This window comes from Alligator sinensis, unplaced genomic scaffold (assembly GCF_000455745.1).
Source record: "Alligator sinensis unplaced genomic scaffold, ASM45574v1 scaffold700_1, whole genome shotgun sequence".
Lineage (NCBI taxonomy): Eukaryota > Metazoa > Chordata > Crocodylia > Alligatoridae > Alligator > Alligator sinensis.
This window is the reverse complement of record NW_005842531.1, coordinates 343315-360614: the sequence shown is the minus strand read 5'-3', so window position 1 is coordinate 360614 and position 17300 is coordinate 343315. Positions and strand designations below refer to the sequence as shown.

The following is a 17300-nucleotide window of genomic DNA, read 5'->3' as shown; positions in this document are numbered from 1 at the left end:
GCAGCCCCCCCGCCCCAGCACTGCAGGGAGAGCTAACACTCTGGGCTAGGGGGGTCATCCCAGAGACCCCCAAAAGTCCTACCCAGGGGCCCATACACACTAAGGAGTGGGTAAAACAACCCCCCCCCCCAGCACACAGAGCTCATACTGAGCGAGGTGAGGAAATCCTCCAGAAGACCTGCCAGAAGCCTCCTAGGCCCTGGGCAGCGTGTGGATTGCAGGGTGGGCAATGCCCCCCATATCTGCTCCACTGGTGTGGCCCATGCCACCACCACTCTCCCAGCACCAGAGCTGGGGCCGGGGCTGCAGCTGGTACCCCTGCCAGTCCCGGAGACTCCCAGCAACCTCCATAGGTGGTTTTCTTGCTGCTTTCCACTTTACTACTTCTTATGGATTTCCTGCCTTCACCCCCTGCCATTTTTACAGGGGGGGGGCGGGATTTGACATCCTGTGGAGGATGTCAATTATACAAGGTTGGGGTGGGGGAACTCTTGGGACACTCTTCCCTGCCTAGAAATTGCAGCTGAGAATGTGACAAGTTAGAACACACTCGGGTGATTTCTCCCCCCCTGCCAGAGTGAGGCTGTTCAGTTTGGGTCGCCGGCCCACTGGGTGATTAAAAGTTCGTGATCCGGCCCCACATTAAAGAAGGTTGGATACCCCTGTACTAAATCTTCAGATGCTTTTCTTAAAAGGTACAGCCCCAACTATTAGGCTTTTCTAGATTACTTCAGTTTCCAAGTGTACTTAAGCAGTAGTCTCCAGCTAGGTTCTGCGACCACTTGCAACCATATTTGCACAGCTTGGTACGAGCGTTCAGAACGTTTCTCAGAAGAGGAACTCCAAAAGGATGTTCTCTGCCCACCAACCACCAGCTAAGAGCTAGTTTTGGAAAAGTACAAGCATCACCTCTATATAGCTCTGCATAAGTAGATGTCACAAAGACTCAAGAGCCCTTTCCCTTTCTTATCTATAGATTTGTAGAAAAATTTGAACTGTACTCATTGATTAGACTGTATAAATTCAGATGTATAAATTCATGCAGATGTGGAAAGAAGGCATCTTCAGTTGCAATTGCTAATGTAAGTTTTACTAGGCTGTGAACGGCATGTGGAGTTGTGATCAAATGAAGGCTTAAGTCCTAAACTGTCAATACTGTGGAAGAGGTGGTGAATAACATGGGGATAAGCATCCAAGAGTGATAGACCACATTAAATACAAAGCAATACATTGCGAAGTTTATATTCTTGAAACCCACAAATGGTCATCTTCCTTCTCCGCAGGAAAAGGAAGGAAAACTTGAGCCAGTGCTTGATACAAGCCTATATATTATGAAGTAGAGAACTGTTACATTGTCTATTGTCTGAAGGATAATTTGTTGCTTGAGGAGTCTGCAATACACAACCTATACCTCTCCAGGCAGGGATGACTCTTGGAAGTACAGCCTACATGAGCTCTCCCCTTCCTCTGATCAGCAGGATGGCTTCTTATCCCACAAGTCAAACTTATCACAGCTCAAATGCAGAGGATTATGACAGGGGAGTTCATCTACCCCAGAGGAATCCATTACAGTACAAGCTAAAGTTTTCCTGTGAGGATGGTTCAAAGCAGGATGCAAAATTAAGAATGAGTACTGCTTGCTGAGCCTTTTACTTCAAAGGCTGCTGCTTCTACAATCAGCTGAAGCACTACCATGGTTTGATCACTACAGCTGATCAGACAGGTGGCACCCTTTGAAATAAAAGCTATAGCAAACAAACAGCTATGTGGGACCACAAAAGGTGCAACAGCTTGAGCTATACACTTGACAGTTGTTCACAAACCTTCAATTATCAGAGGAGGGCTGGGAACCTAGCCCACAAAGAATATGGGTGCTACTGTAATTCCTCTCAGCCATCACCGAGGCCACTGTGGACCAAAGAGCCAGAGTAAGAGTCAACTAATTCCTCATTTTGTGGTAGGATCATTTGCTCAAACAATTTCTGCTTGTACAGGCTAAAATGTGAGGTGTCTCATGAGCTAATCCCCAGTGCTGTATCTTTGTAGTCCATTCCATCTCCCCCTTCTACAACCAATTACCCCTGTTCTGGAGGTCCACAAGGAGTGCTTACTCCAACCTGAAAACTCCTCTTAAGTGGAGAAGAAAGATTATTTTCCTCTTCTTGTGGCTGGCATACATCTTTAAATAAAATGCAAGGATTTACTTATTCTATATTCAGCATAATTTGAACAGATTGACAATAAAGAAGAGCTTCATACCCCTGCATCTGGCTATAAACATACACAGTGTATTACTTAGTTTCACACTTAGACTAAAAAGCAAGAAGTACAAGGAACCCAAAGATATCTTTCAATGTGTCTTGGAAGAGGGAAGAACTGGTAGAATGACTTAGGATCATCCTGTAGTCTAGTCAGATTTATTTGGTTATAAATTAAAATATCCCTAGTCTTGGAACCAGAAACTCCCTAAAACTTCAAACTCTGGATCAGCACATTTAAAATTCACAGGGAAGAATTGACAGCAAAAAACCTGAAGGATCAAGCAAGCTTTTAGCTTGCCTCTCCTGGTTGCTAGTTATATCTACCAAAACAAGGGAAAAACTGAAAAAAGGTAGGGAAACACGTCCACTTTTAGTAAATACGATTTTCTTGACTCCCCATTCCTCCCACAATGACAAACAGAGTTATCACATTGCTAAGCATCTAGTACGCCACTTTCAAATACCTTCCCTGAACTTTTAAAAATATCTAGTGTTACCACACTGCATTAAAAAAACAAAAACAAAAAAAAAACCCACCACCAAGCGAAGAGTCAGGGTGTTCTTTTTAGAAAAATAAAAAGTTATTTTACCTTCAATCCTGTTCTTTTTAGAAAAATAAAAAGTTATTTTCCCTTCAAGGCAATTACATTCTGGCCATTAATTTCACATAAGTGGTGTTCTGTAAGTAGCCCATTTCTTGCAGCTGAACTGTCTTTTACTATTGAAGTTATTTTTCCATTTTTGAATATGAAGCCAACATGTCCTGTGCTGTCCTTATGCATAACAATAATTCGTTCAAAAGGCCTGCAAAAAACATATCCATATATACTTGTTTACAATGTAGAAGTATTCAACATGCACAGAACAATTCTACAAAGAGATTAGAGTTATACTAATTTTGACAAGGCTTTATAATTGTTGTTTAGGATTTTTTTTTAAATACAAACCACAATTGCAGCAGCAGAGCAGCATTTTTTCACCTGATTTGTCTTTGCCTCATGTCCTTTCTATAGTACTAGTTACTCAACCTTTTTCAGAGAAATAAGGTAGCATTAAGATTAAAGGAATCTGAATAAATTCCTTTGATCTACCAAATTTATAAACTGACATTTCATCTTCAGTGTATATTGATTCTAACAATGTTGAAATAGAAATTGATTTTAGGTGACTAATGTACATACCCTTACATAATCGAGTTTTATATAAATCAGCTACTTTTTCTTATTTGTAAGCCTTTCTTTCCCCCCCACCCCCCTTCAGATTTTAAAAGCTACCCATTCATTAGTTTTTGGCCTATACTCCCTTGTGTTACATGTATCCCACCCTCTAAGCTGCACATTTAAATGCATTTCTTTTTTAATAGAACTATCTGGTATCTTTTCTGGGGATCCAGGACTTAAACATACAATGCTGTACAGGCTTAACCAAAAGCCACACTGTTAAATGAAGTGTAGTTAGAGTACTGCAAATTTACTGTGCAGACACTTATTTTGATTAAGCAGAGATGGGCTTTTGTAGTAAGCCGAATACAAAATCTTTTATTCAAAAGATAAGTGAAGACTCTCAGTCAGCACCAAAATACTGTGAACTCATACATTAAGGTAAACATTTTTTGCCCTGACCCCAATCTCCCATTTCCAGTGGCTGTCATTAATGTTCAGAACTTTGATCTCAAAGATAGGAAAGCAAAGGAAGAACTCTCTTAAGATACTCATTTTTAAGCCAAGTGGCCCAGAGATAAGGTATCAGTACAAATGACAACTAGGATTTTTGCAGAACTAAGCAATACTTGTGGGCAATATAAATTTACCCTTGCCAATGAGTGTTTAAATAGATTAAAATATAAATCAAGGAAGTTGGAAGTTTGACATGCTTGAATCCTATTTGGACAGGGACAATCTTTGCTTGAACCGTGGTTAGTACAGAGAAACCATAAGCATGGACTCAGGGGGACACCCGATGCTACAGAAACACAAATAATGAACAATCATTTCCCATTTTTAGTTAGCAGTCTTACCTGTCACGCACAATCATTGGAATTCTCTCTCCAGAAGCCTGTTTGAGAACTTTGTGGGCTTTATCAGAGCTCCACCCTGCGCAGTTTTCACTACTGATCTGCAGAATTTGGTCCCCAAACCTCAGACCAACAAGAGATGCTGGAGAGTTAGCCTGTACTAACTGGACAAATATACCCTAAGTGCAAAGAAAAACATTTTTCATTATTCTTCAGTAGGTGAGATACAAGGATTTCTTGAAGCCTTTAAAAAAAAAAAAACGAACAAAAACAAAAAAAAATTTCTTTTATATCAAATAAAGCTACATGCACAAGTTGAACAAATACTTTATGACAAATGTTTTCCTTTTAACAAGCATGGCATGTTATCATAACCAGCCTAACAAGAAAGTTACAAACATTCCCCAGTTTTCCTCAAGGTTCAGTTGGAGTCTCAAAAGCTTTCTTACTGTGAACTTTAAACTCTTTAGCTGCTTTTCCCTCTTCAAATAACTTTTAGCAATGAACTTTAAATATTTGGAACACAGTATGTTAGCATACACATCTAAAAATTCAGCACCAAGGGGAAGGCTTTTTTTCTTTTCAGATTCCATATCATGGATCTTGTCTAGATATGTAAAGGACTGGTATTTATGGAGTTTTGTCTGCAAAGTTTTCAGCTTCCAATTAAACTTGCTTCGACTTCACTTGAGAGAAACTCCTGAAAAGCATGCCTACTCAAACTCTACCTAACTAGGACACACAATACTTAACACTGGTTCAACTGAATCTTTTTAAGGAACTTTAGGGTTTTTCTATCCTTCAAGGTGTCCCTTACTCTGAAGAGAAGCCCCAGGGTCTTCTGAGGGAGACTGGAATATTTCATAGATTTCATAGACATTAAGGCTGGAAGGGACCTCAGAAGATCGAGTCCAGCCCCCCGCCCGAAGGGCAGGAAGTCAGCTGGGGTCATAGGATCCCAGAATACACTTTTAGCTTAAAAAGCCTTAAAAACAAAGCCTGCAATGTACTTTGAAACTGCAGATACAAACAGTTATTCCCTCTTGCAAATCACCCTTCATGTTAATCAACAGCACCATGCATCTTTCGTAAGTGGGAACAACCAGAAGGCAGTGAGGGAAGTTTAAGAACTTATTTGCAATTAGGTTAATTACAAGTGGAGGAGAGGAGAAAACTAGCCTGATGTTACTTTTTGCAGATGGATGAGAGAAGAGCTTCACTTCTTACTACACTCAACTCTTTTCTCATCAGCAGTGCATACCAGTAATTTAAACAGTCTTGGAACTGGTAGGACACTGAGAATTTGCACTGCAGTATGTCACCCAAAATTTATGCCGGAAGACTAGAGTGACAGAAGCTTGGCAACTTATAGTAGGTTTTGTAGCGAGTGACTGAAGGGTTTTCAGCACTCTACATAAGGACGTACCAAGAGTGCTTTATGGGTGCTGCAAACAGATACAAGTATTACAAAAAGCTAACTACTTCTATACATTTAAACAGGAGCAAACAATCTTTGAGACAAACATTCATTTTGTACCACTTCAAATCTATGATTTTTTGGAGTGTTTTGAATAGAACATTACACATTAGGTAATTTAAAAGTTTACACTGTATTGCAACCTAAAAATATATGCACCATTTGCAATGCCACAATAAAACTGTACAATTATCTCACTATTGATTAGTGAGATAATCACTAATTCAACCACTTGCCTACAGAAGCACCACTTCAATATACTTACATTGTCTACAGATTTAAGGCGAAGCCCAATTTTGCCATCCTGATCTTTGCACAAGATTACTTCACGGAGACCTTGTTTAATTTCTGCTCTGAGAAGTCCAACATCATTTCCTGTTACTGGGGCCACCATATAATTCACAGTGGAAGGCCTTGTTACCAACTGCTGCTAATTGAAAAAGCCATGTTATCATACCACTTAATTAGCAATTTATCAGAACAATACAGGTCAGTTAAAACATGATCACATTTATAACCAGGTGAAATTCAAGATGTTTTATGATTAAGTTTCTGATCAATAATTTAAATTTTGCCAAGAATTCTCTACAGAGGACTTGGTACAAAGTAAGCTCTAGAGATAGAACAGACAAAGCTATTCAATTCAACCATCATTAATTTGTACAGAAGCATACTACACCAATTAAAGCTAATATATGGCAGCCTACTTTTAAAAGAGAGGGAGATCACTTAATATCAATGTCATACAAGTAACTAAATTTACTTGAATAATACCTACACCCTGAGACTGTGGAGCAGCAGTCACTTGCAGGTTTCTTTGTATTTCTTCTTCATTAAGACTGAGGCCCATGTATTGAGAGAGTTCAGGATAAAGTCTGGGATATAAGCCTATAGAAAGCAAAGATTTATTTAGTAATACAATGATTCACTTTTTACTATAATAGATAGTTTTGAAAAAATGGAGCACCTGTAAGCTTGTAGTAAACATGAGCAAACATTTGTTCCCAAAAATACTAAGGAAAAACCATAACTAATCTAATATTTCATCATAAAAAGTCATGTGCATTAAAGCAACAAACCATGGCTTTGAAAATATATACAACAACACCCATGTGGATCTCATTTTAAGATTCTTAAGTCACTGTCAGGAAAGCAACTGATTTTTCCCCTGAAATATTTCCTATAGAATAGTAACTAAAAAGCCTGCTTTGAGAACGTGATGGTGTAAAGAGCATTCAGCAAAGCTCTGGGAGGTTCCATGAGGTTTGTAGGGACATGGCTAAAATTATTTCATAATTACTCACCTCTTAGAGACCATGAAATAGTAATCTAGCTCTGCAGGGTAAAGAAAACTGAGCTTAAGTATATTAGAAGCAGACATGCCTAGATCAGCTTAAAGAGACTGATAAATAGGTGAACACAACGAAGAACAGAGAAGAGACTGTAGTCAAGGATTTTTGGCCAAAGGGTTTTAAGTAAGTGAAGTCTGCATTGTACTGCTCAAGTTGGGAAAGTTTTCCATTAAAAAAAAATTATCATATATAGTTTTTTCCTGCTGCAGTTTTTTCTGTACTTATAGGGAATACATTGCCCCTGGCAATGTCAGGGGAGCTAAGTTAACGTGCAGGCTGTTAGATACAGCAATCTCAGGTCCAGATAAAATATAAGGTCACTGCATCAAAAAAGGCTAACTTTACCTTTGTCTCCTTTCTGACCTCTGGTTACATCACCTTGTACCTTTCTTTCTCCTAGGCTGAATTTCCACAATACTTCAATAGGAGTACTGTTACACAGGTACTGCATCCCAGGGCTTGGACTTTGAGCTATGCTTATCCAGTTGGTTGAACAGAAGTCACATCACCAGCCTTCTTAAACTTTCATTTATATATCAGTAGGAACAAAGCATTAAAAATAAAGCCTGAGGACAGCCTACATAAAACTCTTTACAGTCTCCTGACAGTAAGAGATAAGCAGGCCTAGCCTTTCCAGGTAACCTCAGCAAATACCAATTTCTATTAGTCTAGTTCTCCAATTGTTCCCCCCACCAACTATAAGCATGTTTTATACTGTTATAAGACCTTGGGAATGAGAGCAAAAGGACTTAATAGATGCAAAAATGTTTAAGACCATTTATGCTTCTTTGAGTGATGGAAGGATGAGCTTATAGACTAAGATTCCCCAGTGTACTCAACAGGGCCAAGGTGGCATTTGTAAGATTGGTTCCAACAGGATAGAGTTATAAGTTGCTCAATCTAAAGTAGATATATTGGGTTTCTTCAGCAACATGTTCTGGTTTGCACAGTGAAGCCTTTTCTTTACTTTTATTAAATGAAAGAAGAATAGATGGCTTTGAGGAAAAATGTGTGGGTGCCAGCTAAAGAGAGACTAGTGCCAAGGTCAGTGCCAAAGCATAATTTACCTCCTCCAGTTGGAACCAATAGGGTATCTATGGACTCTGTTGATAAAACTAGTACCAGTCTCAGAGTTGATGCTGATGAAAGTGTCAGCTGCTAGTGTTTTCAGGCCTATACACCAACCGTAACTGAAAACCATTTAAAGACTGACCTCATGCACAAGGTCCATGCCTACTTATGAGTGGGAAACACACCAATACAAAGATGGCAGACAGGTTTCCATACCCACTAAATCTTCCATTATGCAGTCTTAGATATGACACCCCTCCCCTTCACCAAAACAACATATTATTGATTATTTTCAGAAGGCCAGGGATTTATACCACACTATTGCACCTTTCTCGCCTCAATAAAAGGATGGACAAGAAATTCTTGTAATGGTTGTATGCTCCAATACCCAAAACGTTTATTAGTTTAAAGTTATAGTATATTAACTATTGGTAAAATTAGTTACTTGGCATGAGCTTCTAGTGAGGGATAGGAATAGAAAGGTATTAGTTAATTCTCTCTTTTTTTTTTTTTTTCCTCTTAAAATAAAGAATGTCACAGTTACCCTCCCCTGCAGCAACTGAAAAAAAAAAAAGTTGTAAGAGGCATGATCTTGCAAAAGGGGTAGAGGTGGGAAAGGGGAAATTTTTTTTATTCCGATATCCTCCAAACTCCCATTTCTATTTTAATGGGCTGTATTTCACATACCAGCAGTGGAGAGAGAGAGAGAGAGAGAAGATTTCTTTTGCAAGGTTTAAGAAGTTTCATTCTTTTCCAAAACAATGTTTTATGCAATAAATAAAACTTACTTGCATCTTGAGGAATGGGTGCTGAGGCTTCAGACAAAATTGCTGAATTAGCTGGGTTTGAAGAAAAGGCAGTCTGGGCCTAATGGGAAAAAAGTCATGTGATTTTGTACGTAAAGCCTATAGTCCTTACTGTGCATTTTAGAGTTAAATGCTCATTTCTAGATATCACCTTACACTTCGTTGTTAGAGATCTTGGGATTAATTCTTTTTCTTGAAACTAAACAGTTAATGGTAATAGCATGCATTTGGTGTTCAAAGTTAATCTTTCACATGATCATAAAATATCTTTCCTATAAAATCATATAATGACTTTTCAAGAGGGAGAAACAAGAAGAACAGAGACAGGTAGTATTTTTTTTTTTTTTTTTTAACTGTAATCGATTTAATTTCTAACTTTTGGTTTTGATAAGTTAAGACATTTATAGTGGATAAATAACTTCTCATCTAGAAGCAACATAAGCAGTTAAAATAGTCTCCGAGGATCCAAGTTGTACATTATAAAAAATTCTGAGCAGTTTTAACTTATCAAGATTTTTTTCTCAGTTCAATGAAAGCCAGTTCTTGAAAAGTCATCGCACAATCCTGCATGGATTTCAAGGATTATTTGCAAACCAACATGTCATAATAATACTTAAAGCTCTGTAAATTGCTTAAGAATTTATTTAGAAGTCTAGGTGCTACAGCTTCTATTTAAAGAATATGAATCTTTTAATTTGAGCTTCATATAAAACTCAAGAGAGGTGGCAAGGTGTACAGCAAATGCCCTCAAATAAACTTACGTTAGCATATCACTCAGAGACAGGAGATAGGATAAGCTTATTTTTAAGTTTTAGGGTAGGGCTGTCTAACTTTGAGTGGCTGTGGGTCGTACCTTCCCTTTGCCAACTCCCCTGCAGGCTACACTGCTCCCGCACCAGGGAAGAGGTGGCAGGAAGCCAAACTGGAGAAAGGACTGGGGGTCCAGAAACCTTAGCAGCTCAGGGACAGGTGACAACAGCAGCAGCAGAAGGCAGCAAATAGAAAGAGGCAGTAATGGCCAGGGGAAGCAATCCCCAGACCTATGGGAAAATGTATAGGGAGTTAAGTATGCAAGAACTGTGGGAGCCCCTGGGTTGCATGTTAGGTACTTGCGGGCTACACGCAGCCCACTGGCCACCAGCTGAACAATGCTGTTTTACAGTATTTCCTTCCTTCCTTTTCAGATTTTCCATTCTTTTGGTAGTTTTGTAGACCCCATGTTACTCACAGCTTGGAATATATGCCATGTATTATTGACTACTTTAAAAGGCATCTTGAAATCATAGTATTGACTCAGTTGGCTGTTCTGATATTTATAAACAAGGCTAGAAGAGGCTCCTCAGACATCCATTTCAATATATTACATTATGATATAAAAACCTAATTTGACATTAAATTGGCCAAGCTACTTAATGTTTCAAACCGGAGTAGTTTAAAAATTAAAATGACGACTTAATAATAGCATTTTTTCAACAAACATGCAACAAACAGGCTTAGAAGAAACTAGCCTATATCAAATTAAATACCAACAATAAAAAAAAAAAAAAAAAAAAAGTGTCAAATCTATGGAGGTTACACCTTTCTGTTTATTCCCATTGGTCAATTTGCCCCTTTAATCTTTACTCATTTCATAGATTTCATAGACATTAGGGCTGGAAGGGACCTCAGAAGATCGAGTCCAGCCCCCTGCCCCAGGGGCAGGAAGTCAGCTGGGGTCAGAGGAACCCAGCAAGATAAACATCCAAATGTCTCTTAAAGGAGTCCAGAGTAGGTGCTTGCATCACCTCTGGAAGCAGTCTGTTCCAGGGCCTGGGGGCTTGGACAGTAAAGAAGTTACCACCCCTTATATACTTATAGGCAGCCACCAGGTTGCCCCCCCGCCACCCTTACTGAGACTGGAGTATTAGACCCTTTCTTTACCCCTGAAGGAAAGGGGTAGAGTTCTATGCTCAAACAACATGAGAAAGTTCAAATGTTCATCCATATTTCACTGTATTAACACTAATTTATTAACATAAGCTACTGTTAACAATCTGAAAACAAACACGGTAGAACAAAGATGCTTCCAAGTGTTAAAAACCCACCATGCTATAGCACAGGCCAACTTGTAGAATTGAAAGGTCTTTATATGGTTTGGGCACTAGGCAGCATTAAAATAAAGCTTTCCATCACGCTAGGGCTGCTTGCAGACATTAAACCTCCCCTCTGCGCAACAACCCCCCCAATAAAAGGCCCCAATAAAAGGCACTTTAAGCTTGGCATGTTCCTGCACTGAGCCCAGCGCATGCGCAGAAAAGGTAGCATGCTAGTTGGACCTAGCTTGCCCAGTGTCTTTATAGATCAGGCACTTTAGTAGGGCTTTTTGGTGCTTTTATCTAATAGCTGATTGAATCAGCTTTAAATCAAAGTGCCAAAAAGCCCCACTGAAATGCCTGATCTATATAGATGCTGTGGATCCAAACCAAAGTAACATGTTGCCTCTTCTACTAAAACATGGGGTTTTCTTGGTTTTGTTTTGGGGTTTGTTTGTTTTTTTAACATTTGCAAACAGCCTAGATTCAAGAGAATCAAATAATCATTTCACTGCCACTTTCAGTGATAAAGAGCAGTCCATTTCCATAACATTAGAGATCAATTAAAAATTAAAAACAGAAGATTCAAACAATAGTTAAGATTTTAAATTATGTCCCAATCTGTTTCCCTTGGGTTAGAGACCAGATGTTGAACATATACATGTTCTGGCATCTTACAATAATTTACTTTGAAATCAAAAACTTCAGGTAGAAGAAAGCAATTTGGCAGATATTAACTCCTTTCAATAATAACATGCACTCTAAGTGAGACTATGTGCATGGACACCGACCCAGAAGTTGAATAACGAGATTCGTTTTGTTCTCTGAAGCCTGGCAGTTTCTTTTCAGTGGCTTACAAAATGTTCTGATGTAACCTTATCAGTCAGCTTCAGACTCACATGACCAGAGAATTCCTCAACTTCAGCTGGATATCAGTGTATAAGTTACGGAGTTAAAAAAGCAGAACCAAGTCATTCGGATCACATGGAAAGCATATTTTGAAATATGTGAGTTTTACAGTTGCGTGACAGTTTTGTGGGGTGGAGGTCTACTTAATGTCAAAGAACAGGGAGCTAAACAACTGTTCTACTGCTGAAAAGTGATGATTTAGTAATGGACAAGTGGTTTTAACCCCATATTTTATATGGGGGTGGGGGGGGGGGAACAATTTTATTACTACTTCAACCGTTCACTAAAACAGATCTAAAGAGTCTATACATTTCATCATACCTGAATTACTTTGTCCACCTTCAAATCTTCCAGGGAAGGATAGAGCGACATTTTTATGCAATTTCACTAAAGAAAACAAATAAAATCCAACTTAGCAACTGCACACTTACAGCTAAAGTTTTAGTTTGCTTGTTAGTTTCTACCTATTAGAAAAGCTGATGCTAAAATACTTACAAGAATCAACCATAATACAGAAGAAAGATAAAGCCTTTGATTGATCCCTGTTTGTTTAAAAAGTACTTAATGCCCCACTTCACCAGCCCTGTGCACTGGCTCCAAGGCCATTCAGGATTGTACCCCAGGCTGTATATGAGTACTGGCTGTACATGCAGCATGCAGCGTCTGTCTGAGACCCACAGGTCAGATCCAGTCCACAGAACCCATGTTTGACACCCCTAAACTAAAGCATTTGAACAAGTTTCGCTGGTTAAGTTCAACTAGTCAACAATTCACTGATCAAAGAACTGGCTTTTATTATACATTAATGCCAATTTAAATCATATTAATAACACCAAGTGGTCTTAAATCTGCCAGAATTTGACAGTTGAGAACGACAGTGAGAAACTAACACAGGCAGTTAGGTCCCTTTTGTACAAGCTATCCCTTGACTCATGACATGATACAAAAGAAAGATTACAGACTTGGAGTCTCACTTAACCATGCATCGCCCCAAGGGATCATATGGAAAGTACAGTGAATGTACTCTACCTTCTCCTGGAACTGGATGGCAACAGGCCAGGCAACCAAAATTTTTCCAAGCCCCATGTATCTGAACCCCCACTGAAGTCAACAGGGGGCTCCACATAAGAGTAATATAAAATTTGTCCCTAAAATTGTATTGGTAGTTCTTTAAAAGAAAGCAATTTTTAAATGAAATTAGGAGTAGGGATAGCAATGGAGCCTATTGTTTCAGCCTTGGAATGATTCCCTCTCCTCCCTGCCTCTCCCTCATCAGGTGGGGAGGGGTAAAAGTGTAAAAATCAGTTTCATTTGGACTGTCTATTCCAAATAAATCTTCCTGCTACTTATAAAACGTATGCTCGTTTTAAACGGATTTGCAAATCAGTTGTCTGCGATAGAAACATGCATCCATCTTCAACAATATATAAATCTAAACTAATTAAGACAGTGGTTGTCAACTAGGGGTAATCATACCCATAGAGGTACTTAAAAAGGTCATAGGGGATATGCAGAACCGATGTGGCTGATAAATGACACATGCGTGTAGCTGCAGCGCAGCACGCAGGTGACCAGGGGCATATCCAGGTCAGGCTGGTAAGTCTGTTGCGAGGGAAGGGGCTTGCGGGGGGCAAATTGAGGCCCCAGCGGTGGGCAAGGGAGTGGGGCTTGGGCAGGTGCTGCCCTGCTGGGGCAGGGTGTGGGATTGAGCTGGAGGGTGGGGAGGAGGGGGCCGCTCCTGCCATCAACATTTGCTGTAGCCTACTTGACCCCCCCCACCCAGCACTGCTGCCACCTGCCCAGAGTGCACCCCCTGCCCCCGTATTGGGAAGAGCCTAGTGCAGCCCCGATCACAGCGGCAGCCCACCCTACCCCATATGCAGATCAGGGGGCACATGCCCCCCATGCCCTCCTGAGGTGCATATAGTGGTGGGAGCTGCCCCCCCCTCCCCAAATGAGCTGCTCACAGCTCCATCCCGCACTCCACCCTGGCTGTGCGGGATCTGCCACTGCTAGCCCCACTTCCTCCCTCACTGCCTGCAGGGGCCTTGATCTGCCTCCTCCACCCGGTTAAAAATAAGAAAAAAATATAAAGAGGTACATGAGCTGAAACTCAGACAAAAGGGGCACACTTCATAAAAAAAAAAAAGGTTGAAAACCCCTGCACCAAGACAACAGATACACTTATGTCAGTGTCAGTGAAATCCTTTCAACTTCTTTAATTGCTCAGATAACTGCTTGACAAAGCTTGTCACCTGTTACTTCAGCTATTTCTCCCAAAGCTTGATTATAGTGTAAAGTTCACGTATTATGTAAAAAGATATCAGGATAATGACATATTCACTGTTTAAAAATGCTATATTAAAAGTTTTTAGTATGTGCTCACAGTTATATTCAAAGCAAGGTACAGGATTGATCCTATTTTCAAATCATGTAACTGTTTTAGTTGTGCTGGATGTAGCTTAATATTAAAGACCTTAATTACATTGAGCAAGGAAGAGTATACGTTTTAACAGTTTAGAAGTCAGGCTTAAAACAAAAAAAAACCCTAAAAAACCCCCAAAACAAAAAGGTAAAATGCAATGACACGGGTTTTTGTTCAGGGAAAGTGGGTAAGATGAACTAAGAGACTCAATCCTATAAAACGTACTCTGCAAACAGTCCTTTGGACTCAAAATATTACTCATGAATTGAGACATAAGGATTTGCAAAATTCAGGCCTCATTTAGAAGCTACGTTTTAATTTAGAAGAGATCTTCCAGACACCACACAGCTAGGCTTTGCATGCACCACATTAGCCATTGGAAAGAAATAATTTTCTTAAACTGTAACTATGGATTACTTTTGGTTTGTAGACTAATTGTTGAACATCTGAAAAGTTCTTAGGGACACACTATAATTCTCCACTTGCTAATCCACATTAGCAGAGGCAATATTTAATATTTAAATATTACTGCAAAAAATGTATCAGGAAGAATATCTCAATTATAAAAGAGATGGTTCATACACACAGAAGGATGGGAAAGTGGCTTTACGGGGGGAAAAAAAAACCCTGTTGGAATGAAAGTTTACACTCTGGAAGTATAAACTATATCCAAAGTCAGTGGTTTACAAATATATTTACAAACATTTGCAATAATGTACCAAAGATGAGAACTTAAAAAATAAAACAAGACCACTGGATATCAGTAACTACTGAAGAACCAATGTGTCTTTAAAAGCTTGGGCAAGTAACAGAAAATATTACCAAGGAATAACGGTATAATAAAAGGTGCATTATCAAGTACTGAAAACTGATTTTAATATGGAATTTCGTTGCATCTTAGGTAGTAATAGGTATTCCAATAACCTGACATCTCCAATAATGTAAAGAAGAGTTATATAAAGGGTGCAATTTTTAATAGTAAACCACAGAGACAAAAGTTAGCCTAGATAAAAATTATATTATTCTAGGAAAGGGATCCTTCCCTGCCATATGGGTCAAGTTTGTAGAAGGTCATCTTAGTCTATTATTTATATGCTTATTTATTTTGCATAAAATAGGTGATACAAACTAAAACAAAAGTAAACATTAACAGGAGTTGAGGAACAGGACCAGCTAGGAGAAAAATGGTAATAATCACCAGCACCCTTAGAAAGCTCCTCGTTCATAAAGATTACTTGATCCTTAATTCTGATAACCTTTGTCTGGAGCCTGACCGCTAGAGAAGTTTTTTCTTGTTCCTTTTCTATGATCTACTTGGGGAAAAATCTACCTGGAGGAACAGAAGTAGGACACTGACAGCTAATCACATGTACACTTCCATTTCCACTGGCTCAACTACTACTATCAAAAATGATATTTTACCTACAAGATTAATTACTAGTTCAAACTTCAATGCAAAGAAACCCAGAGTTAGGCTGGAAAAATGAAAGACTTCCAAGAACTAGCAAATTCACAAGCCTCCCCTGTTCTATCAAAGAGATATGTATTAAAGATATGAAGCCTGAATGTTTGAATTGTCACTTTGCCTACAAATCCTCAGTGACAAAGTATCTTTAGAACTTCAGCTTCCTGCTAGATGACAAGCCTTCTTTTTGGGCAAAACCTTGCAATAGATGAGCAGGCTGACTGACTTCCAACTGACCTGCCCCGACTTATCTGCAGCTGAAGCCAAAATTTCCACTGGTATAGAAGACAAGAAGAAAATCCCTCAGAAGGGAGGAACCACTGATACCACAGTGCCTGGCCCACCATTTTCACGCTAGGGCATTCATGGGTGAGGAGCCATCAGCAACTGAATCTTCATCCACAACCCACTCAAGTTGTTGCTCTCCTCTCAAACACTGGGCACCCTCCTCCTTTCCCCTCTTGTCTTCTATATTCTGATTTCTCTCTCCTCCCACTCTACTTCCTGCGCATTCTTTCACAGCATCTGATGAAGTGAACTTGGGTTCAGGAAAGCTTGTGCTCTCTCTCATATTTTTTCTATACATGCACATACACATATCTACACACGTCTGTGTAGATATGCGCGCGTGTGTGTACACGTTTATACACAAAGCAATCAGGGCTCATGGTAGAGGTGATATCTTGTACTAGACCAAGATTTTTGCAAAAAAAATTTCTTTAATTGCAAGCTTTCAGGCACAAACACCCTTCATCACCAGGCTTTGGAGAGAGGATTATAAAAGTTTCTCCGACGCCTGATGAAGGGTGTTTGTGCCCAAAAGCTTGCAATTAAAGAAATTTTTTTTGCACAAATCTTGTTGGTCTAATAAAAGATATTATCACCTCCACCACGAGCTTGTTTTTTCCTTTAGACCCGACTGCTTTTTCCTCTAAACAACACCAGCTATGGCTTGGATACCTATCTACCTACACACACGCACACTTATATGTATATATCTGTACAAATACAAATACATACCCACAAAATAAATCTCCTTGCGATTACAGAGATTTATCTTGTGTGTACATACACATATAAATACAAGGGGGGGGTATGTGTGTGCGTGTACACACGCGCACACAATGTTACGCCGCTAGCGTAGGAGGCTGCGGCCCCTGCCCGACCCCGGACACAGCCGGGAGCGGAGCAGGGCTCTTGGCTCAGGAGCGGCCACGCTGATCTCGAGCCTCCTGCGGGGCCTCCGGGGCCGGGCCGGGCCGGGCGGGGCGCCACCGCCCAAGCAGCCCGTGGCGCACTGCTCCAAGGCACAGAGTTGCGGCCCGCGGGCGGGACGAGGGCAAGAAAAAGCCGGATCCCAGAGCCAGCCAGACCACTGCCCCTCCCCTCACCTCCGCCACGCAGCTCCGACACCGCAGCCGCCCCCGGCCCAGCAGGGCGCGGTTGAG

At 40.1% G+C, this 17300-nt stretch overlaps 1 protein-coding gene across 2 annotated transcripts in view; it reads right to left on the bottom strand.

The window, feature by feature from the left end:
- Window positions 1-17289, bottom strand: part of SDCBP (syndecan binding protein) — a 20919-nt gene extending 3630 nt beyond the window's left edge. Inside the window, exons 1-7 of one of the 2 annotated variants that reach the window (XM_014523757.2) lie at window positions 17244-17289; window positions 12284-12349; window positions 8964-9042; window positions 6531-6640; window positions 6018-6182; window positions 4279-4454; window positions 2894-3065 (exon numbers count right to left, since the gene is read on the bottom strand). In XM_014523757.2, the coding sequence (XP_014379243.1) occupies window positions 2894-3065; window positions 4279-4454; window positions 6018-6182; window positions 6531-6640; window positions 8964-9042; window positions 12284-12334 (753 nt within the window). In that variant the 5' untranslated portion in view covers window positions 12335-12349; window positions 17244-17289. The remainder of the gene's footprint in view (window positions 1-2893; window positions 3066-4278; window positions 4455-6017; window positions 6183-6530; window positions 6641-8963; window positions 9043-12283; window positions 12350-17243) is intronic. The other variant, XM_014523758.2, reaches the window with a different exon arrangement.
- Between the last annotated feature and the right edge of the window lie 11 nt (window positions 17290-17300).